This window comes from Chelonoidis abingdonii, chromosome 2, assembly GCF_003597395.2.
Source record: "Chelonoidis abingdonii isolate Lonesome George chromosome 2, CheloAbing_2.0, whole genome shotgun sequence".
Classification (NCBI taxonomy): domain Eukaryota; kingdom Metazoa; phylum Chordata; order Testudines; family Testudinidae; genus Chelonoidis; species Chelonoidis abingdonii.
The window spans coordinates 301,042,431-301,070,391 of record NC_133770.1 but is presented as its reverse complement, the minus strand read 5'-3'; the positions used below and the strand labels follow the sequence as shown (position 1 = coordinate 301,070,391).

The following is a 27,961-nucleotide window of genomic DNA, read 5'->3' as shown; positions in this document are numbered from 1 at the left end:
TCTTGCTAGTTCAATCCATGTCACTGCCCTGGGCCCAGCTCTGTGGAGGAGACACAGCTGGTGCCTCCCCTGCAAAAGCCCAGCTCCATGGAGGGCCTGAGCACAGGCACTGGCGTTAAGTGCACTGCCTCCCCCCCCCCAGCAAGGCAGCCAGGGGACAGCTTTGGAAAAGATGCTTTATTCACGGTTTGGCAGATACAGACAAAGTGTCAGAGGGTGCTAGGGCAGACATTTGGAGATGGGGTAGCACAAGGGACTGTGGCCCCTGCATGGACAGCTCATGCCCCCCCCACAGGGGACATTCAGCACAGATCCAGATTGGACCTGCCATCTCAGAGTCACACCCCCCAAGCAGCGCAGCCATGGAGGGCAATGCGGCCACCTGGGCATGCTCGAGGATGGACTACGGGGACCGCTGAGAGGAGCCCAAGTGGAACCTGTGCACAATACAGAAACCAGAGGCACCTGCAGGCTGGCCACGAACAGAGACTCCCCTACATGGGGAGCTTCACGTAGAGCAGGCAGTTCCTGGTTCACCTTGGTGCCTGAGGAGCCCAGTACCATCTGCTGGGTCCTGCAGCCAGGGGCTAGCCCCAGGGAGAGGCTGGTACCAGGAAGGATTCTCAGGAGGGCTGCAGGATCAGGGCTGAGGGAGACACCCTTCAACAGCTGCCTTTTAAAGAGGCAGTAGCCGGCATGTCTGAACATGGGACGGAGCGAGAACAAAATCTGAGACTTCAGTGAAAGTACTTTTAAAGTGCCTTAAAAATGGCAGCTCCCAGCTGGCTGCCTCTCTGCACTGAGCAGGGCAAAGGAGCCACCACATTAAAGCTTTGACACCCTATATGGAGGCCCAGCCCTCGCTGCTGTCCATCTCCTATTGCCAAGATGGGGTCAACATTCCAGAGGTGGTCAGAGCAGAAGCACGTTCTGAAGCTCAGCTAGCCAAGTTCTCCAGCTGGCCTCAGAAGATGTTGGTGCTGCCTTGGGCAGGCCCTAAGCTCAGTCCCGAACACCCTGCAAGGCCTGTTACAGGAGCCTGGGAAATGCCCTCTCAAGAATCCGATCCTGAGCATTACCACCAGTGACAGGAGAGAAGGGTTCCGTGGAGGCCCTTCCTCTTCCCTGGTGCTTCTCGCCAGAGGATATTGCATTGATCCAACATTCAATTCACAAAAATATTCATCCCCATTGATTACACACAAAAAAAGGACAAGGCAGCTTCCTTAGACTGACATCTCCGCACATGTGCTGCTGCTACAGTCAGTCCCAGAGGCTTTCGGAGAACAGCAGGAAGTGGGGGCTCTGACCCCGGCCAGGCTCCTTGAGGACACCACAAGGAGAGGCACGAACAGGGAGTCCACATGCATCACTGGCTGCCTTCGTAGTTGAGCACATAGTAGTCGTGAACGTACATCAGGACGGCTATCGGCTGCCCGATGATCAAGGAGATCCATACGGCTGCATTCCCATAGTTGCCTCTGAGGAACCTTCCCACAAGCCAGGCCAGTGGAATCTGGGGGAAGGAGCAGTCAGAGCTTGGACTCCAAGCCTCAAAGACAGGCCGTCACGCACCAAGCGGGCAGAACAGAGCACAGATACCATGCGAAGCGGGTGTTTTAGTAACCAAGACAGGCCCCATTGCCTAGCCCATGAGCCCAAAGGCAGCGGTGGGTGCCACAGAGCACTGGGAAGGAGCCACTGAAGAAGGCAGCTACAGAAGAACACATGGACTTTGTCAACTACCTGGAGCCAACAGATTTATATTAGTGCAGGCATCTCCCTATGGTTCCATGTGGTTTACTGCAGTGGAGAAGGCCCAGTTTTCCAGCATGCTAGAATGGAGATACCCTTAAAGGATCAGAAACCCAAGAGGCAGGTGACCTTCCTACCTCCCAGGTCTTACCTGAGCCATCATCCCCATGAACGCCCACAGCCGGAACATCTTCAGGGGCACGCTCACCAAGTACTGGAGGAGAGAAGATTCTGCATCAGCTCCATGCATGGCCCCAAGCCGCACTGCATTCCCCCACAAGGTCAGAGGAGCTGCTGCTGCTCGCCCTCCTGGATCCACTCCCCCAGCTACGGATGGGGAGGGATGGTTGAGCCTGCTAACTGCAACCCACCCCCAGCATCCTCCCTTCCCCCGGATGGGTACCCAAGTCAGCCCAGACCTAGACCCCTGGAAGCATCCCCAGGGGCAGCGCTGAGCAGAGTTTGCCCTGTCTGCAGCCCTCTCCTCCCAGTGAGCGCAGACTGAGGTACGGTCACGCTGAAGGCTTGCGCTGCAGGCTGGTTGTCCTGTTGAGGGCATGCTGGTGGGAAGGCTGCTCTCCTCTGCTCTGGTCAGGCCACGAACGTTCCTTTTATGCAGTTCTTGCAACAAGACAGCCAACGCCGAGTCCCCTCCCTCCCACGCAGGGAGCAAGCCAGTTGCCAACCTCATGGAAGAAAGCCGATGCCAGGAACACTGCAGTCTGGGCTGTCCATTTGCTGACCCCCCTCTTGATCATTGGCTTGTAGAAGTGCCTACAACACAAGAGCAGGAGTTAGCGCGTGCGGGGGGGGCAGAGCAGAGCAGTCAGGAAAGCCCTGGCTGTTAACTAGGCAGCAGCAGCTGAGGGAGATCGGGAGCGTCCCCCAGCCCTGCGAAGACAAGGAACTAGGTTCTCGGAGCTGCCCCTTCCCAGGAGCATCCTCACATGCTGATCAGCCCTTCAGGAGCTTGCTGCTGTCTGCCCCAGCGCAGAAGCTCAGGGTGTTCTCTAGCTGGCTTTTCTCCACCAAGCTATTAGCTCACAGGGCCTCCCCTCTGCCCCGAGGGAACAGCCAGGTCAGCACATGCAGCCAGGAGGAGCCACACTGAGCCCCTCGCTGAGCCCAGAGGGAGCTGTACCTGAGACACCACTTGTGCACCGGTATGTTCCAGTTCTGCCAGAAGTATGTCACTGACTCAGAGTTCCTGGGGGAGAGAGAGAACCGGCATCAGCAACATCCCAGCCACGGGCCCGCAGGAGACCTGGGACCAGCACAACCCCTCTGCTCCCAACGGCCAGCCAGCTGTGGCCACACGCCAGCAGGGCAGGGACTGGCACTATGTCCAGCACTGGGGGGCCATGGAGGACTTCCCAGCTAGATGTCCAGCAGCATGAGGGGGTTTTCACAGGCCCCAGCTCCCTTCTGTCCCCAGCTACAGACCTTGCAGCACTGTCTGACAGCTGCCATCTGGTAGGAGAAGTGCATTTAATAGCAGCCCCATCGCAGGGGGGTCCGGCTGGACCAGTTCCGAGGGAAGGGCAACCCCTGCTCGCTGGCCAGTCATGTTTACCCAGAAGAGGGGAAGGGGCAGAGGGACCCGAAGTACAACCCTGATTTCCAACTGCAGTTCAGACTAACACCCGCAGGGTTTGTCCAGTGGCTCCCATGGGCCTGGGTTTCCCAGGCAGCTCTGGCCACAGTGCGCGCATGGAGCTGTAGGAAGTCCCCTGGCAGAGCCAACATGCTCCACTGAGGTCAGACTGACCCTGAGTGACCCTCCTGTGACTGGGCTGTGGCCTCTAGCAGGGTATCCGACAACAGCAACACCCAACCACCATCCCTGGGGAGCCAGACTCTGACCAGAAGGAACTGGTCAATGGCACAGCATCACGAGGAGGTAGCTGGAGGTGCTCCCAGGTATTCAACACAGACGATGGAGACAGGACGGTGTCTCCCCCAGTGCAGGAGCTCCCTTCCCTGCAGCACCTGCGTGTGCTCCTGGAGAGCCCCCAGCCCAGCAGGAAGGCAGGAAGTGCTATGTAAGGGTCTTCCCCATCTCAGGGGGCTCAAGGGGTGGGCAGTAGGACGGGGTTACACAGACAAGCCACATGGCGTCTCTACACTGCTACATGCATTAAACAGTCTTGTCCGCCATCGGGGGGAAGACGGCAGCCAGAGTCTCCAAGGTGCTGGTGCCACCAGCTTCCTGCAGCTGGCCCAATGGCTAGTTGAGTCCAAGGGGATCCCTGCCCCCTACGCAGGGTTGTTGATATGGGCCTGGGGCCATTGGGGAGCTGTCACTTCCCCTCCAGACAGCTCCTGGCGGGCCCCCCCCGAGTGGATCACGGCTTACCACCAGTCCCTGTAGAACTCCCGGTCGCCAAACTGCATCACTTCAGCCAGGACGTTCAGGGACGAGTGGAAGAACCAGTAAAAGAAGATGAGCCAGATCAAGTGATTGGGGACCTGCCCAGAGAAAGGAACAGACCGAACTCAAGCCCTTGGCCGACGCCAAGAATCGTCTCATACCCAAGGCATTCCAGGGAGTTCCCTGCTGGAAAGCAGAGCCAGCCGCCCCTTGGCATGACTGCCAGCCACTGCCCACGAGAGGCCTGGGGATGGAATAGCAGACAGTGCTGGGAGCCTGTTTCAGGAAGGCTGCCACATCCCCAGCCCTGGAGGTAGGTGGTGAATTTGAGCTGCAGTACTCACAGCCAGCTTCAGGAGGCGCTCTATGATTCGGGAGTAGTCCATATCCTGGAAGGAGAGCTCAGCATCAGTCCCAGCTGGCCAGGACGTGGGGAGAAGGCTGCTTTAAGGACTCCCCTACTCCCTCCCAGATACCGGCACTCACAGCCTTGTTCCTTCAGTGGGGAGCCCTGTTCAGATACCAGCCTGGCAGGAAGGGCTGGGGTCCCTGCTGTCTGTGGGCGCGCTGAGGCCTGCTAACGAAGCACGCACCCTCCGTGGGGCATGCCACAGGGCAGCCAGGGCACCAGCCTTCAAGCCCTGTCCGTTTAGGGCACTGCACAGCCGGCTGCAGTGCACGGGAGCTTCTCCACGGAGCTCTGAGGCGCTGCCCCTTGGGGGGCCCGCTGAACCCAGCTGTGGCCAGTCAGCCAGTGCACAAGCAGCACAGAGGGGTAGATGGCCACCTCCTGCCCCGCCCTAGGGCTTGAGCCAACAGCCCCGCAGGAGAGGAGAGATGCGCAACAGGGAGCTTGCAGAGTCGGAGCTGGGGGAGGGAATCTGTAACCCGGACCGGATATAAGGGAGGCTGGTGACTCACCCGGAAAGGTTTCATCGAGTTCTGGATAGTGGGGACCATCCACTGAAAGAAGAAGTTTAGCTCTAGACAGTCAGGCTGCTCCCCCCAGTGCACCCAGTCCTCAAGCCCACCCCTCACCCGAGGATCCAGGACCCCCCCCAAAGAGTCAGCTGCAGTCACTGCCTGCTTGGCAAGTCTGTCCTTGCCCCTGTTCAGCCCCTCTAGCTGCTTGGCCGATCCCAACCCGCCCCACGGACGCTCACTGGAGTCCCACACACCGCCAGGGGCCTACATCCAACTTCGTTAATCACAGATGCTCATCAGGGAGCCTGTGTCTGCCCTTTGTTCCTAGGGGTCCCCCCCCTACTCCATCAGCCTCCACTCAGTTCTTACTTGCATGTTCCCATCACGGGGAACAGCCCTTGTCTGTCCTTTGATTCAGCCAGGAGGGCCCTGGAGAGAGCAGGCTCCAGCCCACTCTGCACCAGGCACTTGGCACCGCGTGCTGAGTCAACCAGAGGCTACGCTTGCCTGGTGATGGCGGGGGCTCCTGTCTACCACCCCGCCTCTGCCAATTTCAGCTATCCCTGTGCTTGGAGAAAGCCGAGAGACACCTGATGTGCCCCCTCCCACCATGAGCCACACAGGGAATGGTCTCTGCTGCCCCATCCACATACCTGCTGTATCAGCCCCACCAGCAGCTGGATGAAGAAGAGCTGGAGACAAAGAGGCAGTAGTAGTGAGATCGGCAGGGCCCCACCCCTGCATAGCACAGGCCCATGCCGGATGCCTGGCTGCTCAGGTGCTGAAGACCTGGCAGACAGGCCCAGGAGGCATATGGGCCCCTCAGTGCTGCCCCACGGAAGTGGCATCCAGGCACCAGGCCACACTGGTCCAAGTCTACCCCTGCTGCCCATGTCCCAACATGGCAGCTCTCAGGCCAAGCCAGAAGTCTGCTCTAGGAGGCTGGCGTCCTGGAGCAATGCCGGGTTTGTTGCAGCCACTGAGCGGGGGGTGGGGGGGGTGTCTCCTGCCCCCCAGCAGGCATGCTGCTGCCTACCAGCTAGGACAGCGGGGAGTTTACAGCCACAGGCAGCCCCCCAGGCCTGCTCAGGAGATCTCTGCTGAGACACCAGCCTGAGACTCTCCTCAGCCCACCCTCCAGAGCTGGAGTCGGTGCTGCAGGAGCAGCCATGGGCCACGCGCTGCCAGCCCTGTCTGTGGGCCACCCACAAGCAGCACCTGCCGAGTCTGGAGGGTTGTCACTGGCCCAGCGCTCAGGAGCAGGACTGAGCGGGGCCCGAAGCTGCCTTACCATCTCAAAGAGCCTGCGGAGCAGGAAGCGCTTCCGTATCCGGGGTGAGCGAGGGAAGTTCAGCTCGTAGCAGAGGGTGGGAGCGAACAGGAAGTAGTACATGTCTGAAACAGACCAGCAGAGTCACATCAGTGCCCCCACCACCGCCAGGGCCCAGCACCCCCACTGATAGTTATGAGGTTCTGAACAAGCAGCACTGACACCACCTGCCCAGAGCAGCAAGCTCCTGGGACAGCCCTATGGAGCAGGTCCACTGCCTTCAAGGAACACCGGCATTCAACCCTCAGCAGGGCTCTCCGAGAGCTGGCAGGTGAGGCTGCGGGTAAGTGCCTGTCACCTGGGTCACTGTCCTGCCACGGCAGAGCCTGAAGGTGACTATTAGCCCTGTTCTCTCCAGCCTGAATTTGCCTCCTATGCTCCTGAGAGTTCTGGGGCGAGTTCCATGCTGCCGTCAGCGCCTGCAGCCAGCTGCCCACCCGGGATTTCAGCAGCATTGCTCTAGGAGAGAGCTGAGGAGCCCAGGTGTGCCGGGCAATAAGCACCTCCCAGTTATCACAACCTAACGCCCCCACACTGCAGGCCGGGAGCTCAGTTACCTTTATAGGTCAGGTTAGCTGGATAGCACACGCCGCTCGGCACTACCTCTCCATTGACTTTCTTCAGCCCAGAAGCTGGAAAAGGAGAGGAGAGCAGACGGCCATTAGCCTGAAGGTCCCGGGGTCACTAGGGCTGCGGTTGAGACTTGCTAGCCCCATGCCGTGGTAGGAGGGCAGTCACGTGGGAGGAGCAGAGACCCCCATGTGGAGATGGCAGTCGCACTAAGGCAAAGCAAGCTGCAGCGCCAATCTCTGCAGAGCCATTTGTGGCCAGGGCAGTTTCCCTTCCTGGAATAGATGAGCCCCACACTCGTGCATCGTGCCAGAGCAAGACCTGGCTGCAAGCCCCAGAGAGGGGGGCTCCACTAGCTTGTAAAACAACCACAAAGCACAGGCCATAGCAGCATTCCTGGCACTGGGGAACAGCTGGATGCGCCTGCCACTCTGCAACGCGCTGTGCCACCCTGCGTGACCACCAGCTGCCTGCCCACCACCAGGGCTCACCTGGGCGCACACGCAAAGCCTTCGCCCGGCCCCTGGCTCGGCACCACTTGTTCACATCCCTGAAGGAGAAGAGCTTGAGGAAGATGATGGTATAGATGGACAGAGCGAACACGGCACCGACTGGGGAGAGACAAGGCCGGGAGCGTGAGTGACCTGTGAGGCACTGCTGCAGGGACGGCGTTCCCCGGGCGACTCACTGGCCCTGCCCAGCTCGGTTAGTGAGCATCTAACACTGGAGGTGAGAGCCCCAGATCAGCTTGTCCCTAGGGACCCCCAGCCTCAGAGACTAACAGGGTCAAGGTCAGACAGCAGCTCCCCAGAGCAGGTTGCTGCTGCAGCCTCACTTCAGGCATCCCCAGCTGACATCGCTCTTACCTGGGGAGCCCAGAGCCCCCAGTATCCCAGGGGGTCCCCACAGTGTGAACCCACATCTGTATGCAGCCAGCACTGACAGCCAGGGGGCTCACCACCTACCCGGAGTGACGGAGGAGACCATCAGCACAACCAGTGCTGGGAAACACAGGATGGTCAGGAGGTTGCATGCATGGATGATGGAGCCGACGTTCTCAGAGATGGAGCCCTGTGGAGAGCCAGGAGACACATGAGGCCAGTACAACAACCCTGAGCCCTCTGCCCTACCCCTCCTCTGGGGAGGCTGCCCCCATGGGACTGATGCTCTCTCCCCCCGGCTTGCCCCTGGAGCACGGCACAGCTGGAGACGGCAGCACTTGCCCTCACCCTAGTCGCTTTGCTGCAGGTAGGTTCCGTTACCCAGGACTGGGCCCCACGGAGGCTTTCGCCAGAGCCAGGTGCTGGGCCTCCCACCTGGGAACAGGAATCGCAGCTGCTCCTCCTGCCCGGGGACATGCCCCATGGCCCCTCAGACAGGCCAGGCCCAGAACACGCTTGCAGCTTAGCGTGCCCCACAGTGCTGCTGGCCGGGGCACTCTGCTCCGGCAGTGGGGCTCAGGCCCTCTGAAGGAGAGGTACCCTCGTTCGATTTCTGCTCCCCTGGGCAGGCAGAGCCCAGCACAGACCACTCACTGCTCCCTGGGCTCGCAGGCAGCTGAGCTGGTAGATGCTGACACAGCAGCTGCTGGAGACCAGGTCAGTGAGATTCATGCCAGGGATTTTCGGCTGCAGCCCGAGAGCTCATTCCACCTGTCCGGTTTAGCCTCACCCCATTCACTCCTCCCCAAGCTGCTCCCCCACCCCCACAAGTAACAAGCCTAAGGCCGCTGCTGGGGTGCACAGAGCAGATGGAGCCAGGGCAGAACAAGGCACCACTCAGTGCTCCATGACACTTGCTGGTTGCGGGACTGAGGACAAGGCAGGGCATCCCTTTATCTGATGCAGAGGCCAGTCCAGAGCCTCTCCCTCCCAAGCACTCCAGGGGGTTCCCTAGGCAGCTCATGGGGCACAGTTTGAGCCCCCCATTCTGGCCTGGCAGTGCCAGGCCTGCAGCCTGGTGTCAGAGCACCCGTCTCGATCATCCTGCTCTTATCCTCGAGTCCCCTTCTGCCCATGCATTTGCTAGGAAATGCCCATTTCCCCGGCCACAGGCTCCAGAGCAGCCCAGTAGCTGTAACCCAAGTGTGACCCCCCAGGCTCCGTCTCTGCCACGCGCAAAGGGGCTCACCGCTGCCAGGCATCTCTCCGTGTGCAGAGCAGCCAGCACAAACACATTGGCCACTGTAAGCAAAGGAACAGTCAGCACACCCAGCCCCATCCCTCAGGACCCTGGAGAGCTCTGAGCACAGCTGGGCCCTGGGGCAGGAGCTGGCCATTCGCTGCCTCGCTCCCTGCCGAGTCTCCCAGCACAGCACGCTGAAGAGTTCACAGCGCCCCTGGAGTCCCACTGCTCCCAGAACAGGGCTTGTGGCTTGTCCGAGCGCTCAGCTCTGTTCTCGGGGAGGACAGGAGGGGGCTGAGCAAGGAGAGGGGCAGAGGCTAGGAGCTTGCCCCCTGCATCACTCCTGCAGGCCGTGCTAGGGAGACCCTGCACCCCATCCTAGGGACGGATCTCCAGCTGGCAACATTAGCGCCTGGTTCAGGATCTTCCCTTGTATCCGTGAAGGAGCCCAGCCAGCTTGAGACAGGACAGCTGTGACAGATCAGGAATGAAGAGAAGCCCAATGCAGCCGCCAGGAGGTCTGAGTTGGATGTGGTTAAAGGCACATCTGGCCCAGACCCCAGGCAGCCCCCACTAGCCAAGGATCTCATTACCAGCAACTGGGCTTTTTGCAGCATTTGCCCAAGCTCAGTGCCTGGAGGAGCCCGTCTGCAAGATCAGGTGGGTTAACCGGAGGGCCCAGCCCTTGGGTGAACACTTGCAACGGCCAGTGCTCACACCTCAGCAAGCAGCATGGGCTGAGGAGTGAATCCTTTGGACGCCCCCCCGCCCCCGGCTCCCCACTAGTGCTCTAGGCAGGAGAGCAGAGGCCGGGATCTGGGCACGGATTGCTCTGTGGAGCAGCCCCCAGTGCTCGCAGCACCTGGTGAATGAATGTCAGGCCCTGGGCTTGGGCAGGCTCAGCTAGATCCAGGGGGAAGTCCCCTCCTGTCAGGCTGTGACCTCTGGGGAGCAAGAGCCCCAGCTCTGGTGATGCTGAGGGGCTGGACAGAGCCCTCAGCAGGGCACAACCCTGCCCTAGCCTGCTAGAGAAGGGTGTGTGTGGGGGGGGGTCCGGTGGGCCTGTCCCAGCTCCACATGGCTAGGAGAGGAGGCAGCCAGTTCCTGTGGGGCCCAGCTCAGCGCTGGCAGGATTCTCACAGACTCACCAATGACAAGGCACAGGGAGGGCCAGCTGTAGGGGTCCTTCAGGAACAGGGAGACCACTTGGATTGGATCCACCAATATCCCGTATCTGTAGGAAAAGTGTCTCAGGTGAGCTGGAGGGCAGCTCCCGCCTGACGTGCTGCACAGGGCTCTGGGGCTGGCTGCCCACATGGGTTCGAGTCCCCACTGTGATCGAGCCCATGTGAAGGAGCAGGGACCGGTCAGCAGCAGGTTCCTGTCCAGAGGACGGTTCCCCCCTCCCACCAGCCAGACATGGACCATACAGTCCTGCCCCATGTACAATGGGCAGGAGCAATGCACTCCTGGCATCCCCAGAACACCCTCCCAGGTACCCCTTTCCCAGGGCTCGTTCCCTCCAGGGCAGGGCCTCCTGCCATTAGCGCAGTTACTCGTTAGCACTCAGATTAGCGAGCAGTGGGGCTGACTTTTCTCCAGGACTCCTCTTGGGTGTCAGACCACCTGAGCCCCTCAGGGCTAGTCTGCAGTGGGGTCCCATACAGTGCTGATGGGCACGGGAACACCCAGAGGCTGCGGCCTTAGCTAGCCAGGCCAGGCCTTGTTCCAAGCCCGCACTCAGCACAAGGGACTGAGCAGACCCACACTGGGACTCTAAGTGGCCCGGCAGCAGCTGGCTGCTAGTGGCCCAGGACGAGAACTCACAGGCCTGAGCAGCATTCAGGACCATCCTGAGCTGCAGATTTAAGGAAATCCCATCCCTGTACTGTCAGAGCTCCCAGCTCCGTGGCGGGGGCAAGGGGCCTGGTCCTGACAGGCGAGGTTTGAAAGCCACTTTCAGAAGTTGCAGTACATGTTAGTACCACAGGGTGGCACCCCTGCCCTTAGCATGTGCAAGGTGGCCGTGGCTAGCGCAGGGGCAGGCTCCCAAGCCCTGGGAGGGGGCTCCCGAGGCCTCGGGCAGCTTGGCGGGACAGGACACTCACTGGGCCCATGTGGTCAGACCTCACTGCTCATGACCAGCACTCCAGGGTCCAGCTTCATTCCCACACGGTGTGCAGAGCCGCCTCGGGGATGGGAGAGCAGTGCGCCCCACCTGGCATTACTGGTCTGTGGTGTGGGGCTCAGCATGGGCAGGGAGAAGGGGTTTGAAGGGACCCTGCTTTGTGGGGCACCTTTAGCTAGTGACAGAACTTGCACAGCTGACTCAGCAGCCCCTGCTGCTCATGCCATAGGGGATCAGCTCCCATCACGCTCTGCCGTGGAGTGGGTCTGCAGCCAGCTCCTGCCCAGCCAGAGCAGCCACACAGCCTGGCCCTGTGCGAGCAGGAGGGGTCAGCACTTACTTGATGAGGTTTTCTAGGAAGAGCCGGGCATTGCTCAAGACCTGGAAGAGAGGAGCCAGCGTTACTCAGGGAGTGACAGAGACGTGGAGCCTGGGCTCGGCTCCTGAAGGAAAGGGGAGGGATTCCACACGGGGGCTCGGCAAAGCTTCCAGGAGGCTCAGCTGGGGATTGGTGGGCGGTTAGACCCTTCAGAGCAACTCACCTCCAAGGAGCATCCCAGAGCACGTCACTGGGCTCCCTGCTTCTCCCACCCTGCCCCCCAGAAGACACAGGCCTTTGCCCCTGCAAGCTCAGCCTGTGCCCAGCAGGACCCCAGTGTCTGGCCACTGGTCTGTCCCTGGTGCCAACCCGGCCTCGCCAGTGCTCCTGAATCCCTCAGTGAAGCCTCTCAGAGGCTGCTCCAAAGGGCATGGGGGTCAGGCCCAAGGGAGCAGCACAGTCCCTGCTTACAGGGCAACTAGTTTAGCTAGCCAACAGGCCTCGGTGGGTCTCACTGCAAGCTTAGGGGGCAGAGGCCACGTGTGCAGCTGTGTTGTGCCCAGCATAGCAGGGTGGGGCTGCCAGAATACGAGTCAGATCCCGCCCTGTCCCCTCCCCTTGATGGAGGGCAGCAGAGCCCACACTGTGTTCAATGCAAGTCACCGCTGTAGGCCACCGGCACCATTGCTGAGGCCATAGGGTGCAAACCAGGCTGTCCAGCTGTTCTCTGGGGGGGCAGGGACCTGCCCTCTCCCACAGGTGGGGAGACAGGACCAGTGTCCCTGGCTCCCAGGCAGGTGGTTGAGCGAGATCAGAGCCCCAAGGGAAGATGTGGCCCTGGAGTCAGGTTGAGGCGTTTGAGCCCCAGAAAACCCGGCTGTCTCATATTGAGCAGCAGGGCCGGCGCTTGCATTTAGGCAGCTTAGGCAATTGCCTAGGGCGCCAGCATTATTCGGGTGCAGCATTTTGCCAAAGGGGGTGGCAGGCGGTTCCGGTGGAGCTGCCGCAGTGGTGCCTGTGGAGGATCGGCTGCTCGCACGGCTGTGGTGGTCCTCCCACAGGCACCACTGCGGCAGCTCCACCGGAGCCACGGGAGCAGCCGACCATCCGCAGGCAGCTGGGGGACCAGCATGCGGGGCGGCAAAATGACCGTGCGCCTAGGGCACTCAAACCCCTAGCGCCGTTCCTGTTGAGCAGAGGCTTGGCTGGTTTGTCAGTGCCCAAGACATGGCACTTCAGCCAGACCCTGCGTGTGCTACCCTGGCGCAGGCTGGGCTTGGCTCAGCTCCAGGATGTACCTACCCTGGGAGTTCAGGAAGTTTTGAGCAAGCGCATGTTTCTCCATTTCCTGTGCTTGGGCAGGGTGCTGGGCAGTCACATGCTCCCCACTGCACAATGGAGAGTTCAGACCCTCTTCCCACACTTGCTCCCCATTTGTTTTGGCTTGGGACAGGACAGCTGCTTCCTACCACGGCCCTCAGAGCCACCCCCCAGCCCCATCTGGCAGCCTGGCCACTGGCCCTGGGCATCTGCAGCACAGCTCATTGCCTGGAGAGGTTCCCTCGGCTCAGTCCTGCCCGTTCGCTCCGCTCAGAGCTCTCCCTGCCTGGGCTCAGCTTTGAACCGCAGCATCAGGTGGTTTCAGCCACGTGGCAGCTCCAAGTCAGGTTAAAAACACAGTCGCCCTCCCGCTGCCGGCAGCTCCAGCCCCACCCTGCTGCTGGTTGGGGTTCAGCTCAGGACTCCCATGCAGCTCAGCACTGAGCCAAAGGTCACCAGGCAGTGAACAGGGACTGGTGCTGTACCAGCAGCTTGAGGGCTGGTTACTGCAACTGCTTGGGGAGCTGCCAGGAACCCAGCACAAAGCGCCTGCTGTGGGCAAGCGCTTACTGGCTAGGTGCCAAGTTCCCTGCCCCAGGAAGCTTGAGGGGCAAGATAGAGACAGGCAAACCCTGCAAGAGCTTGAGCCTCACCCCCCTTCACCAGGTGAGACCCCTCAGGCTGCTGCTCTGCCCCCCTCCCCACAACAGCTGGCTGGCAGGAGTCTCACAGGCCACACTCCTGTCACTGGGGTCAATACAGCACATTCCAGGCCTCAGGGCTGGATGGTTGCACCCAGCCTCAGAGGGGTCGGTCAGGTCTATGTGCAGCCCCAGATGGGGGCTGGGGAGAAACTGCCACCCAGCCCAGGTAGGGGTTTGTGTAGAAGGGGCTAGCCAGAAAGCCAGTCAGCTTTGTCCAGTACAGGGCCATGGGTCGCCAGAGTCTGCCCTGGCCCTGCTTGGCTGGTAGGGTTCTGCAGCTTCCCACCTCAGACACGTTCTGCCCCCCACACCTGGGCCTGCACGGCAAGCATCTCCCCAGAGCTGTGGTGGGGACTTCACCTGCCTGAGGAACTGAGGGTTAACAGCCTCCACTGCTGGCCCTGCACTGACAGGAAGGCGTTTCTGTGACTGCTGCATGGGTCACTTCCAGATCCAGCAAGAGCTTCTTCCCTCTCCCACCCCTACGTTCTAGTGTCCCAATCTAGACGAGAGCGCTTGCATCACACGGAGAGAAGGCAGTACAAGGGCCACTGCCGGCACAGGACGTGAGTCATGAGGGAAATAAGAGGCCACAGCACATGCTGCAGATCCCAGCTTCCCTAGTCCCCTTTGGAAAGGGTCAGAGACCTTCAGTCAACAAGCATTTCTCCTAGCAAAGGGCCAGCAGGAGACCAGGTCCATGCAGCTCCTCCTGCCTGACCTAGTTCGCTGCCTCCAGGCCAAATGAGTCCACTGATGCCCAGAGCAGAATCCAGCCGGCTGCTCAGCAAGCCTCGCAGGTGCTGCCTCGGGTCAGAGGAGGCAGGGCACCCAGGGAGTGGATCTGCCAGCGAAGGGTCTGTGCAGGCATGTGCCAGGCTGGTTCAGGCACAGCCACTGGGTCATCACTGTCCTTGGATCTCAGCTGGGTCCAGTTTGAGACGGAGGCCCTGCTGCAGGTGTCCCGGAGGCTACTGGGGCCATGTGCCTCACGCTGCCGGGGGAAGAGAGGCAGGTGGGTGCTAGGCAGGTGCAGACAGCTGTGCCCATTACAGAGCCCAGGGCTGTTCCACCAGCTGCCAGGGAGGAGGAGATGCTGGGGCAGGGAGGGTGGCAGCAGGTTGGAGCACAGTCATATGTGGAATGCTCACTAGTACATTGAGCCAGTAGGAAATACAAGGCAGGGCCCCCTTACCAGGGACAGGGCTGCCCGACAGCTCTGCCACCATCTGCAGGGATGGGGAGTTTGCTCCGTGCCGTGAGCAAGAGTGAATTCTACCACAGAGAGCGGCTCTGCTGCCGCCAAGTCTCTTCTGCTCCCTTTCCCAGGCAAATCAAATTAAACCCAGACTCTGGATTAGCCAGCACTCCGGGGCCCCTGTTCTGGCTGCAGAGCCACAGCCAGGGGTGGGGTCACAACTCCCTTGAACGAGTTCTGCAACCTGCCGGAGCAGATCTGGGCTGCAGGTGGAGACCTTCAGCTGCTAAACTGCTCCTTGGCACAGAGCATGGGGAGCCCAGCATGCAGACAGGCTCCATCACGGCACTGCTGCTGCTGCTACCCCCTTGGGTGGGATTTGATCTATAACTGCCCTGCAGTGAGGACTGGGCTAGGCTGGTACAGGTGCAGTGTCTGGCTGGCTCATGGCTCTCCTGGAGCAGAGCAGTTGGCTGGCTCTGTGCCTGAGACAGGGAGCGACAGCCAGTGTGTTGGTTTGGGCATAAACACCCAGAGGAGCAGATGCAAGGAAGCCAGGCTGGCCCCCAGCAGAGACACCAGCCTTCAGCACCCTGGATGAGTAACACCCCGCACGGTGGGGAGAAGCTGTCCCTGGCCCCACAGTGCAGAAGGCCCAGATACTGCTCACACTCACCAGCATGACCACACACCAGTTCAGGATACCCCGGTAGTTGCTGTACCCGCTGGATGAGCTGAGCAGAGACTCCTGCATCTTGTGACACCTGGTGAGAGAAGTCAGAGACCCCAGCAGATTATCCAAGTCCCAGTGACAGGCGAGGACCCACAGGAGCCCCTTCCCACTGCTGGCCCCAGCCCCCAGCAGCTCCAGCTTTGATTGCAGGTGGGTTATGCCCTACTAAGACTGGCTGGGGCATCACCCTCCCATTCGCCAGCCCCCAGGCCAGCTGTGACCACTACAGCTACTGCTTGTGTGCAGGGAGAGGGAGTTCTTGCCCTCTCCTGGCATGGCCCAGCCGGTAACAAGAGCTGGCCACCACGCAGCCCTGCAGGCCAGGGACCCCAGAGCTAGTCACACCAGGGGACACTTCCTGGGGGAGCCCTAGGAGCAGAGGACCAGGAAGCTAGAGGAATGGACACAAAATGTTTAGACTTTCGTGAGTCAGACTCGGAGGCTAAGAGAACCCAGCAGGTATCTCGTCCTACTTCCTGCACATCGGAGCCCATGTGCTAGCCCCACAGGCTGGAATCTGGACCACGTTGGGGGCAGTCAGACAGCCGCCATCTGATGATGGTCAGTGGGTCCCAGTCCGGTGGACAATGTCCACACTCTACTGGGGCAGTTGGTCACCCCCGCAGAATGGGATGGGCCCTGGGGGCTCACAGGCACTGCAGCAGGGCAGGTGTGGGAGAACCTGGCACTGTTTCTGCTGCAGAGTTCGGGAACCACACCCTGAGCCCGGCACATCCAAGGATCTGTCTGCACAGCTGCACCTGGCCCATGCTGCAGGGGTTTCACTGCAGTGGAGACGGCTGGGCTTCGGCTGGGGTCTGGACTCCAGGTCCAGTGAGGTGGGAGGGTCCCTCAACTTGGGCTCCAGCCTGAGCCCAGATGTCTATAGACCAACGAAACAGCCCCACAGCCTGAGCCCCAGGAGCCGAGTCAGCTGGCACAGCCCAGCCACGGGTGGTTCTTTACTGTGTAGACAGCTCCATAGAGCCCCAAGGTGCGGGACAAGAGGGGCTGACAACTGGCTCCTCTGGCACCACGGGGCTCTCCCAGGACTGGCAGCCTTTCCAGGACCTGCTCCAGACAGAGGAACGAACTCCCCCCAGGAACTAAGGGCCATCCCAAACCTCTCCACCATCCACTCAGGCTGCTGCCTGCCAGACCTCTGCTGAAACAGAGCAGCAGAGACAGCAAAATTTCTACCAGAGAGACCCCACATGGTGCACCCTGCTCCCCCAGGGAGTGAGAACACACAGGTAGATCCATCACCCTGCTAAGTGCACAGCGGGAAAGCACCCGGATACTCCGGAAGAGCCGCCGCAGAACAGAATGCAGCACTGCACTCGCGGCAGTCACTGCAGGAGTTGCCAGCGCCAGAGAGCTGAGCGAACAGCACAGCCGGGCACTGGTTTCTGAGCTGCCTCCGCCAGGGGATTCAGAGACAGCCAGTTCCCCAGTGGGGCAGCAGCCCATGCCCAAGCACCTCACTCCCACTCCACCCCATACACAATCGGTCCCCCGCGTAACCTGTCCAACGTTACCGACACCCAGAGATTAAACAAGGAGTCTGTTACTTGAACATGAATCACAACTTCTTAAGCTACCGGGTTAAGCCTCTTGGCCAGCCTCAGGAGCCATTCCCGGGGAGGGGAGTGTGTCACTAGCCAGCAGGAGCAAGACCCTTCCCACTCACTGCCTGTCAGCCTGCTCCAGAGCAGGGAGAGCCCCATTCACATCAGTGCTGGGCTTGGGGGAGGCTCGTCCCTATTCCCTGCCCTGGGGACAGACCACCCAGAGCTTGGTCAGAGCTTGCTATTCCCTCCGCCAGGAGGTGTCTCACCCCTAGCATTAGTGATCCACGCGCCCACGCTATGCTGCAAGCGCCCACGCTATGCTGCAAGCACGGGCAGGCATGCACCACCCAAGGGAGCTGCTGCAGGGGCCAGGATACATGGCCACACGCAGCACAGGCCCTAGGGGAGTACGGTGGTACCAGTCCCCACATGCGGCCATAACAGCAGGGAGCAGCCAGACCCCTCCTCCAGGCATTATCTCAAACAGGTCCATGCAGCTGGAAGAACCCCCACCTCCCGAGGTGGTATTGTGTTGATTCAAGGCCTTCCAGCCCCGGGAGACTGCAAGGCTTGTTTGAGTCATGTGGACAGGGCGCAAGAGGCCCTGCTTTCACATGGGTGAAGCATTTAATTAGGGTAACCGCTTGTGGTGGGTGAATGGCTCTCCCCTTGGGGCAGGGGCGTGCCTGCCATGTGGATGGTGCACTCTGGGCTGGCACAGCACTGGCATGGGACTGGTCAGCAGAGAGCCAGGGTCAGAGGTGGGACGAGAAGCAGCCGCCAGCAGCACTTGTGCTTGCACAAGGAATCAGACTGAGAGCCAGTGACAGCACCTGCCCGGGGGACACCAGTCAGCTGAAAATCCTGCTCATGGCATATACTTGGCCAGACACAAGGGTTTTACGCTCAGCTGGGGCCAGGACTTGGCATCAGGTCTCAGCCCAAGCCAGATTGGCAGGGAACAGGTTTCTGTATCACCTTACCTAGAAATACTTGAGCTGGAATTATCCCAGGATCAAGGCAGCGATATCCCACCGAGTTTCCCCACCGCTAAGGGCCCTGCTGAGCCTCTTACTAGTTGAGAGCTGGACAAGACAGAGTGCCAGCTGCTGGGAGTTCAGACTCTGGTTTGTGAGGTTCAATCCGGCTCGCCCCTTTTCCTGGTCCAACACTCAGGAACTCTTCTGCATATGAATGCTAGGCAGTCGCCCGATCTCTCCTCATCCAGGGCTGGGGAGTGAACCACACAGCCAGGGTCTGCGGGAAGGCAGACACCAGGCCCCCCTCTGCACTGGTAGAGGCCAGATGCAGACTTGCCTTTTCGTAACAGCCACCCAGAGCCACCACTGTGGGTCTAGGACACAGCAACAAGGAATGGCAGCCACTTTAGATCCCTGCAAGGGTTTTCCAATGAAATTAGAAGTGGTGTGAATCATTTCTAGTCACCAAATTTAGACACTCAATTTTCTCGTGCAGCGGCTGGCTAACCTCTGCGAGCTAGGGCCAGGGCAGGAAAGGCTGAGCGGAGGCGGCAGTGAGCACAGGGAGGAGGGAGAGATTTGCCTGTGTCTGAGGAGTCACCATAGTGAGGGACAGGAGGCTTGGGCTGACTGTACTGAAGGATACCTCTCTTACAGCCAGCGAGCCTTGTGTGCACTGGGTTGCTATTTTAGACACAATGCAGTCAGACTGAATTGATATTTCTAGAGCTGTGTATGGTCCTTAAGAACCAAAGCCAAGTGGTAAAGGACTTGCTCGGAGTCACTGAAGAGGAACCCAAGTGTCCTGTGACACAGACATGCCACCTTTAATTGCCTGTATCCACATTCTACGGCAGCACTTGGGATACGTCCCCAGGAGTGTTCTGAGCCAGAAAGGTACAGTCAGGTGAGGATGGGATTAAGAACCCCAAACTATAGTGAGAGGCCTATGAGCCCAGGGCAGGGTCTCTTCTGGACTGTCTGAGTAAGATTAAGGACCCCTCACCCCACATTAGGCTAGAAAGTCAGTGGCCATCCCCAGCACTGCAGCTTCCAGCAGGGTTTTGACTCCTCTCCTATTACATCCTTCCTGGCTGGGACTTGCTCTCCACAGTGGAGGCTTCCCTGTAATCCTCAGAGAAAGAACAGCCTCTGCACCCGCTGATCAAACCAAGCGATGTTCTTTTGATCATGACACAGCAGAAGTCTCTCTCCTGGCTAGATTACAGCTGTCTGCGCCTCAGCATTTAACACTGGGGGGCTCCTGCTGTCGGGGGGGGGAGGGGCAGAAGCCACAGGATGCCTCTGAAGGCGGCTCTGCAGGAATGGCTCCCTTCTTACCCCTCACCCATTTCCCCCAAGGCAGCACCTGCCCTGCCAAGAGAGGTGAAGTCTGACCACCCCTTAGCCATCCGTAGCTCATGGAGAGCACAAGATCCTTGTTAGCCTTGTGCGCTGTGCCCAAGGCAGAGGGACCGGAGCTCACTTAGTGCCAGGGGATACAAATCACATTTTTGAAAAACAAAACTAATAAAATTGGATTTTTTAAGTTTTTCCTCAAATCTGATTTTAAACTTTATCTACAGATGTTTTAATTAATGTACATTAGAGCTCAAAGGTATCACCATGGAATAGGGGTTTCCGTTCTAAATCTACAGTATGAGACAAATATCCAGGTAATGTTTAAGGAAAGTTTTGTAGACAAGTTCCAATAGTTCATGGATTAGGGACCCAGTCTCATGGGGTTCCACAGGCTTCTGGACAGATTAACCTAAACAGTCTTTCTATCTCCCCAATGGGACTCAGTGCTCAGTCTAGAAGACACCACCAGAGAGGTTTAATTTTGCAGTTCTCAAACTGAATTTGTGACTCCAGACAAAACATACTTGTTAACAGCAACAGGGTTTTTAAATAAAATATACAGAGGTGAGAAACAGACCTCAACCCTATGGTCCCTCTGCAAATTTGTGTCAATCCCCCACCTCTCTAAAAGTGCAGTTTCAAAGATTTCAATGACCAGAACAGGGGTCCCCAACGCGGTGCCCACAGGCACCATGGCGCCTGCGGGGCATCCATGTGCGCCTGCCTACTGGCCGCTGGACAAACAGCCGCCAAACGTGGCAATGCCAAGAAGTGCCACCACCAAAATCTTGCCAAATTTCAGCAGCGACACCTCTTGACATTGTTGCTTCATAGTGGCATTTCAGCAGCTGCTTGTCTGGTGGCTACGGTCCTTGGCCGCTAGTCATCTTGCAGCTGCCCCATGGAAAAGCTTGGGGACCACTGGACTAGAAGATTGTTGGGAGCGGAATAGATCTGGACAAGGAGGAGAAGTCTGGGAATAAATGTGAGAAGGGAGGGACGGGCAGTAGAAACAAAAGTGAAACTGTTTGAGCAACATATTCCAGAAGTCTTGAGGTCTCTCCGAGTGTAGCCTTCATTGATTTGAGATCTACCAGAACATCCTCTCACTAGAAGGGAAATCTATAATGGTAGCCGGCCATGACAGAGACCCAGTTTGGGAATAAGAACCATTCAAGATGTGTGTTGCTGATGTTTTAAAGAAAGACATAGCAGTGAACTGGTGAAAGTCACGTCAGTACGTGGATTCAGAGACTGTTGAAGTGATGATCTCACTTAACAGCAGTAGCTTCTTCTGTCAGTGTAGAAAGAATATTTTCTTTTTTTGCACTAATTCATTCCAAATTGAGAAATCGTTTGGGACCTGAAAAACCAGGAAAGCTTGTTTTTCTTTTCCAGATTATGAACAAACAGGAAAATGAACGTGAAGACAACTGAGTTAACTGCAGAAACCAATATTTTAAGTTTCTCAGTTGACTTGGCTGACAGTCAATTAAAAAAATGTTTTTAAATATTTCATTTAACTATTTGTTAAAATTCTTTAACAAACCTATTTAAAAAACTTGAATGTTTAGCTAAATTCAAAAATTAATATGCTTGTTTTGTTAAAATATTTTATGTTTGCTGTTGAAGAAAAAATCCAGAATACATAACTGTGATGGAGTAGGGACTGTGTGTGGGGAACGGGAAAGCAGGGGATGTCTGTAGGTGAGGGACAGGTAGTCAGGTTGTAATGTGAGCCGGCAGGGGGGAGGGGGAGCTGCTGGGCGGAGGAGAAGGAAACAAAGGGTTTTTTTTCGGCCGGAGGAGGAGAGGCAGGACAGTTTGGGTTTGGGCTATGGGGAGGAATTCAGGGGATCCTAGCTGGGATCCAAGCACCCTGAACCCCCAGAAGGACTCAGTGGAGGGGTCCGGACTGTGCCTGCAAGCTCTGCTGTAACCTGTGTTCCTGCTGTCCAATAAACCTTCTGTTTTACTGGCTGGATAAAAGTCACTGTGGGTCCCAGGAAGAGGGGTGCAGGGCCAGACTCCGTGACAATAACGTTTTAGTAAAATAAAAATTTAAATGTCTGATGTTCTCCTCCTAACACAGGATGGCAAGGAAATCCTCTAAATATTAATATTAACCTGTTGAACTGAAGATAGTTCACCTCCCAACGACTTCATAAATATCTGCTTCAATTACCTTTGGTAAATGAAATAATCAATCATTCATTTTCTGAAATAGCTGTAAAACTAGTCTGAAAAGTTTTCAAAGTAAATCACTTTAAAGATTTATAGTGTGTACCTTCTAAAAATGAATCCTACATCTGAGTTGTGAAGAATGCATGGTTATACCAACCAGAGTGCACTTTTATAGAAATCCATGATTAAATCAAGTCTTCCTGACCAGGGCTTTGGAGCAAAGCCCAGAGCAGGAGCATGGAGCAGCTCCAGAGCTGCAGGTTTTTGCCTTGAGCTAGAGCCCAGCTCCAAAGTCCTGCTCCTGACTAGTGATTTAAATCCTGATTTTAATCACTAATCCACCCTGCTTAGCTCTGAGTGGAGCTCACAGCTCTGCCAGCCTGCACTTTGACTGGGGTCAGACAGCAGCCCAGTGCCTTTCCAAGCCCAGCTCTAGCCAGCCCACAAACGTTTCGCTCAGTTCTTGCCTAGGGCCACTTCTCCAGCGACCACTCAGATGTTCTGCCTCCCCCATCCCCACACACCCTCCTGCCCCACCCCAGTATTTCTAGCCCCAGACAGGCAGAGAAAGTGACCCACTGAAGAAATGGCCTTATCCCCCAGCGCTCTTCTCGCTAGCAGTTCAGCTGCCTCTCTAGCCAGGCACGCTGCATGCGGTGCTGTGCTTAGCCAGCTGACAAGACCCCAGCATGGTCTATTTCCATCTCTTGGGCTTTGGTGCAGACACTTTGCTCCCTTTCTACCACTAACCCCAGCTCCACTGAGTGCCAGACTGACACCTGGAGTCTTCCCTGCTTCCCACCCCTCTGGGGTCTTCCTTCTCCTCCACACAGCACAGGGGTGAGGGTAGAGTCCTGGCCCCTGTTCCTCCCTAGCAAAGCCAGGGGACACCGAATGGTCATTTCCTCCATCCCCAGAGTGGGGAACTGACTCCTCAGGCAGCAGAGCAGGAGCAGCACCTTGGGCAAGGGAGGTTGATTCCACTCAATCTTGCCCCCAGGTGCTGCACCTGAGCCTTCCCGAAAAGGGGGCTGCTCTCCAAACCTGATCAGAGCAGGAAGTGGCCAGCCAGCCATGAGGAGAGAACAGGTTTAGGCCATGTGTCCGCAGAGCAGGAGCCAGCCAAGCCTGTGGCTTACAAAAACAAACACTTGCAGCGCTAAGAGCACTAGGAGACCTTTGCAGGCTGTGGTTCATGTAAATGCTATGTCCCACCTTGCACTGTGATTCCATCAGTGCCTGTGCAAAGCAGCAACCTGCTGCATCAGGGCAGGACTGACCCTTGAGAGCCGCAGAGGTGGAGGCGGGTGACTTCAAAAAAGCATCACAACATGTGTTCTTTGCACTGCACTGCTAGTGCTGCCATCTTTCAGATGAGGAAAGACAGCAGTTCTGACCAGCGTTGAGAATCCCATGGCAATCCATAAAGGGAAGGGTCTCTCCCTGAATTCCCAGGGAAACACCAACCCTTTTACTTCCCCCACTCCATGACACCCCCCGCCCCCTCAGTCTCATTTGGATGCAGGATTCTTTACTGTGTGTTCCACTGTGCTGTTTAACACCATCACGCACCACCCCTGAGGAGGCTGCACGTCAGTGGCAGATGAAGAGAGCCACATAGACTCACGGAAGCGTAGGACTGGTAGGGCCCTCGAGGGGTCAGCTGGTCCCGCTCCCGGAAATCAAGGCAGGACTAAGTAATAACCAGACCATCCCTGGCAGGTGTCTAACCTGTTCATTACACAGCACCACAACCATACGGGCTTCCAGCCATTAAAGTGGGAGGCAAGGGATGGCCCAGGGTGCAAGCACTATGACTAGGGGTTCAATCCCCCTCCCCATCACAGGCAGTGGGTAACCTTTGGCAAGTCTCAGCTCCCCACCAGCACACTGGAGTAACCGTCCTGCCCCGCCATACGTAGGGGAAGAAAGACAGGAAAGGTTGTGAGGTTCAGACACTGCAGTGATAGGGGTTGGGGAAATGGGTTTTGGAATCCTCCAGAAGGCTAGTGACCAGCTGTACATACGGCTAGTAACTACGTGGCCACTCGCCCTCCCTCCAGGAGGGACTCACTTGTTCTCTCCACTCTTAAGAGGAGCCTGAGCTCAGAGCAGAGGCTGGCTGATGCTGAGACAGTGGGGCCCTGATCCAGGCTGCAGCCTCTCAGCAATACTGTCAGCAGTTAGCTCCAGCAATGCAATGGTCATCTGCAGGTGGCACAGATCCCAGATCTTCAGCTCGGCTCAGGCACATGAGTCAGTTTGCTTGAGACCAAGATTAAGCAGCAGACACTATCATGTGCTTTTGTTCTCTGCGCTCCAGATTTGGCAGCAAGTCTCACATGCTGGGTTCTATTATCAGCCTCCAGCAGGCAACTCACCTACATCAGCTGAGCAACTCTCCTGGCTCATGCTCCCTCTGCAAGATCTCTAGCTCCTGTGGGGTTTGAGACTGCACTGCCCCACGCTCCCTCCCTGGCACTAACTGAAGAGACGGCCTTAATCACTGTGGCATTTCTGTGTCAGGGCAAGATTCACTTCCCCTGCCCCTCTGCGGGCTGAGGCAGGTGTACGAGCCAATCAACTCCCTCCTCCCAGAAAGGGAGTGGGAGTAGAGGAATAGTCCCGTGCCAGGTTGGCGACAGGACCAGTGTGGAGGGTATGTGTACAGTAGCTGACATGCTGAGGCCCCACCCCAGGAAGGCCAATGGCTGGTACTACTGTCGCAGGCCACAAGGGCGAGAAGAGATGCCTAAGCTGCCAGCAGATTGGATTTGTACAGCAAGGAAAGAACTTTTAAAATCGCTGTTGACAGACCAGCTCGGGGAATCCTGGAGACATTCAAGATACAAATCCAGCCTAGCTGACACCTCCCAGGACGCTGCTGCTCATTCCTGGCTTTGCTGAATGCTCCGGGAGGCAGAGAGGAGAGGGCAGGCATGCCAGTTGGCAGAGTCAAGACTGCGCCGGGAGCCTTGCCGTTACTGTCATGCAACGTCAGGCATATCTACAGCACCCAGCGCTCTGGAGTCTCTAGAGCATTTCCCAAGCTGTGGGACAGAACCCCAAATGGGGGCCTGCCAGCAGCGGGGGGAGGGAAGGGTCACAGCAATCTCATGGGCAGAGGACACCAGTTTGCGCTGCACAGCGTGACCTCACGTACGTGCAAGGCCCCAATGCACAGAGGATGCCGTTTTGTAGAGCATTCTCCACACAGCGTGACCTCACGTACGTGGTACGTGCAAGGCCTCAATGCACAGAGGATGCCGTTTTATAGAGCATTCTCCGCACAGCGTGACCTCACGTACGTGGTACGTGCAAGGCCTCAATGCACAGAGGATGCCGTTTTGTAGAGCATTCTCCACACAGCGTGACCTCACGTACGTGGTACGTGCAAGGCCTCAATGCACAGAGGATGCCGTTTTATAGAGCATTCTCCGCACAGCGTGACCTCACGTACGTGGTACGTGCAAGGCCCCAATGCACAGAGGATGCCGTTTTATACAGCATTCTCCGCACAGCGTGACCTCACATGCACTAAATGTACGAGGTCACACTGAGTGGAGGATGCCATTTTGTAGAGCAAAAACTGGCATTATCCATGCTATCCGGGGTCCTGGAAGGAAACCGCTCATTTAAATGGGGTTATGCCAAAACAAACAAACAGTTTGGGAACCCCTCGTGCCCTGCCCCCCACCTAGTGAATTCACAGAACACCTAGAGCAGGGGTAGGCAATCTAAGGCACAGGTGCTGAAGGCAGCACGAGCTGATTTTCAGTGGCCCTTACACTGCCCGGGTCCTGGCCACCGGTCCGGGGGGCTCTGCATTTTAATTTAATTTTAAATGAAACTTCTTAAACATTTTAAAAACCTCATTTGCTTTACATACAATAGTTTAGTTATATATTATAGACTTACAGAAAGAGACCTTCTAAAAACATTAAAATGTATGACTGGCACGCGGACCTTAAATCAGAGTGAATAAATGAAGACTCGACACAGCACTTCTGAAAGGTTGCTGATCTCTGCCCTAGACAGTCAAACTTCACAACCAGCAAGAGAAGGGAACAAAGTCTCTTAGTGTGGGGTGCTCACAGTACTGGGCTCACTATCAGGGGGTTTAGAGGCAGAGGTTCAGGCCAGACAGGACCACCAGATCCCCTAGTCTGACCCGCATGCCACAGGCCACCAGCACCCACACACTAAACCCAGCTGTGGAGAGGAGACCCATGGCAGACTGGACTGGTGTGTGCCACAGGCAGAGAACAGCAGGGACCATGGAGCACTGGTGCCCAAAGCGCTGCAATGGCAGGGAATTGATTCAGTGAGCTGCACCCAGCTAATCCTGGCAAGTGACCCACACGCTGCAGGGGAAAGCAACCACCTCCCAAGGTCCCTGTCAGTCTGACTTTTGGGGGGGGGACAACACATGACAATGACACACCCCTGCCCACGTATAGATCAGGGAGACCCTGGCATATGAGCCAGAACCAGCAAGGGGAGGCTTGGTGCCAGCTCAGAGCCCTGACTCACCCTGCCCAATGTCCCACCTCCAGCCATGGCCATCCCTGATGTTTCAGAGAAAGCAGAAACTCTCAGAATACACTGGAGGAGGAGGGGAATCCCTTCCTGACCCCTGCTGATGGCTGGCTGAAACCCTGAAGCAGGAGCTTTAGGAACACAAGACATACACTGGAAGAGAGCCTCAGGGTGCAGAGTCTTGTCCCCCACGATCACAAGCAACCCCAGCACACAATTGCTCTCAGCTACTGCAGCCCCCCCGAGAGGCTCTCAGATGGCCGTGGAAAGCTGACCAGTCAATGTGGATTTCTCTTCCCTGGTTACAAGTGCTGATTTGCATGAGAGGATGTTATAAATACACTGAGGATACTCAAAACGCCAGCACCACATTATGGGATTGTAGCTCCCCGGGTGCAGTCCCAAGAGACCAGCCCCATATTAAGATGGGCTTCCCACTTTAGAGCTTGGGAACCCATTACAGCAAATCCCTCCTGCCTGATGGCCAGGATTACCTCCCCCAGGCGCCAGCAGGAGCAAGGCAGGAACCCTGTTCCAGGGCAGCATTTGATACCATGTCACAAGATCCCTGCCAGGGAAGTTCACTCAGGCTGGCCTGGATACAAGTGTTGCCATGTGGTCTGGAACTGGCAGAAGAATGTAAACAAATGGATGATGAATAGCAACAGGGCAAGCTTGGGGGAGGCCTCAGAAGAGCTGATCCGTCAGAGCCAGCCTCCTTTACAACGCTAATCCTTCCCCATTTATAGGGCCGACCCCCTTCCCCACCCCCACACAGCCACAGCGCTCTCCCCTTGAAGCGGAGGACGTGCATTGGCCACTCCTCTTAACATAGCGTCCTGTGCAAGAGCCAGATTAGAAATATGGGCATAAAACAAGCAGAAGCCAAGTGGGTGAGACACTCACTACACATTCGTGCACCACTGGTGCAATCAAGTCAGAACATGGGGACAGACCTGGTCTGTGCAGAGGGAATTTTTCCTTGAACCATACTCAGGGCTTAACTGCATGCACAGATCTCTACTCCGGCAGCACAACTGCGTGAGTCAGACAAATAACTGCAGCTACGCTGCACAGACAGCCCTGGACATTGTTAGGGTCAAGAGTTAACACGGTCACACCACTCCAGCTAGGTGGGATCCAGACTATGGGGTACGAGGGCTCACAAACATCTCCCACACAGCTCCCAGGGTGGGGGGCAGGAACAGGCATGTAGGGGCAGCACTAGATGTGGGCTCAGAAGTCTGTCTTGTTGCTGGGAGAGAAGACAGATCACCCCAGCTAGAAGGGACCACAAGGGGGAACCCCCTGGGCCCAAAGGTACACTAGGCAGCGGGTCATGGACCCAGGCAAAGGAGCGTTCCTGGGGCTAGGGCGGGCCCAGGCTACAGGGGCCTGGACCAGACTATAGGAAGCCCTAGCCCCCCAGTGCACAGCACCCCCGTGGGACCCGAGCTACAGGAGCCCCAGGGGAGTGGGGGCTCCAAGGGTCCCCATAGGGGGAGGGGAGAGACAGGCTCTTCGGGGCCCCTAGCCCCCCAGTGCACAGCACCCCCATGGGACCCAAGCTACAGGAGCCCCAGGGGAGAGGGGGCTCCCAGGGTCCCCATAGGGGGAGGGGAGAGACAGGCTCTCCGGGGCCCCTAGCCCCCCGGTGCACAGCACCCCCGTGGGACCCGAGCTACAGGAGCCCCAGGGGAGTGGGGGCTCCCAGGGTCCCCATAGGGGGAGGGGAGAGACAGGCTCTCCGGGGCCCCTAGCCCCCCAGTGCACAGCACCCCCGTGGGACCCGAGCTACAGGAGCCCCAGGGGAGTGGGGGCTCCCAGGGTCCCCATAGGGGGAGGGGAG

The 27,961-nt window shown here is 57.6% G+C and overlaps 2 protein-coding genes across 2 annotated transcripts in view; one reads left to right on the top strand and one right to left on the bottom strand.

Annotated features, from left to right (window-relative positions):
• SLC52A2 (solute carrier family 52 member 2) overlaps positions 1 to 27,961 on the top strand; it is a 397,658-nt gene that overhangs the window by 95,588 nt on the left and 274,109 nt on the right. The window lies entirely within an intron of this gene.
• On the bottom strand, positions 163 to 15,528 carry DGAT1 (diacylglycerol O-acyltransferase 1). The gene is made up of 16 exons (XM_032786300.2): positions 15,420 to 15,528; positions 11,543 to 11,583; positions 10,223 to 10,308; positions 9,081 to 9,133; positions 7,916 to 8,021; positions 7,442 to 7,561; positions 6,938 to 7,012; positions 6,342 to 6,445; positions 5,704 to 5,742; positions 5,048 to 5,089; positions 4,471 to 4,515; positions 4,112 to 4,224; positions 2,897 to 2,962; positions 2,442 to 2,529; positions 1,907 to 1,969; positions 163 to 1,516 (listed from the first exon to the last, which is right to left on the bottom strand). Exons 1-16 carry the CDS (start codon positions 15,495 to 15,497, stop codon positions 1,370 to 1,372), a joined length of 1,266 nt encoding a protein of 421 aa, XP_032642191.2. The 5' UTR covers positions 15,498 to 15,528; the 3' UTR covers positions 163 to 1,369.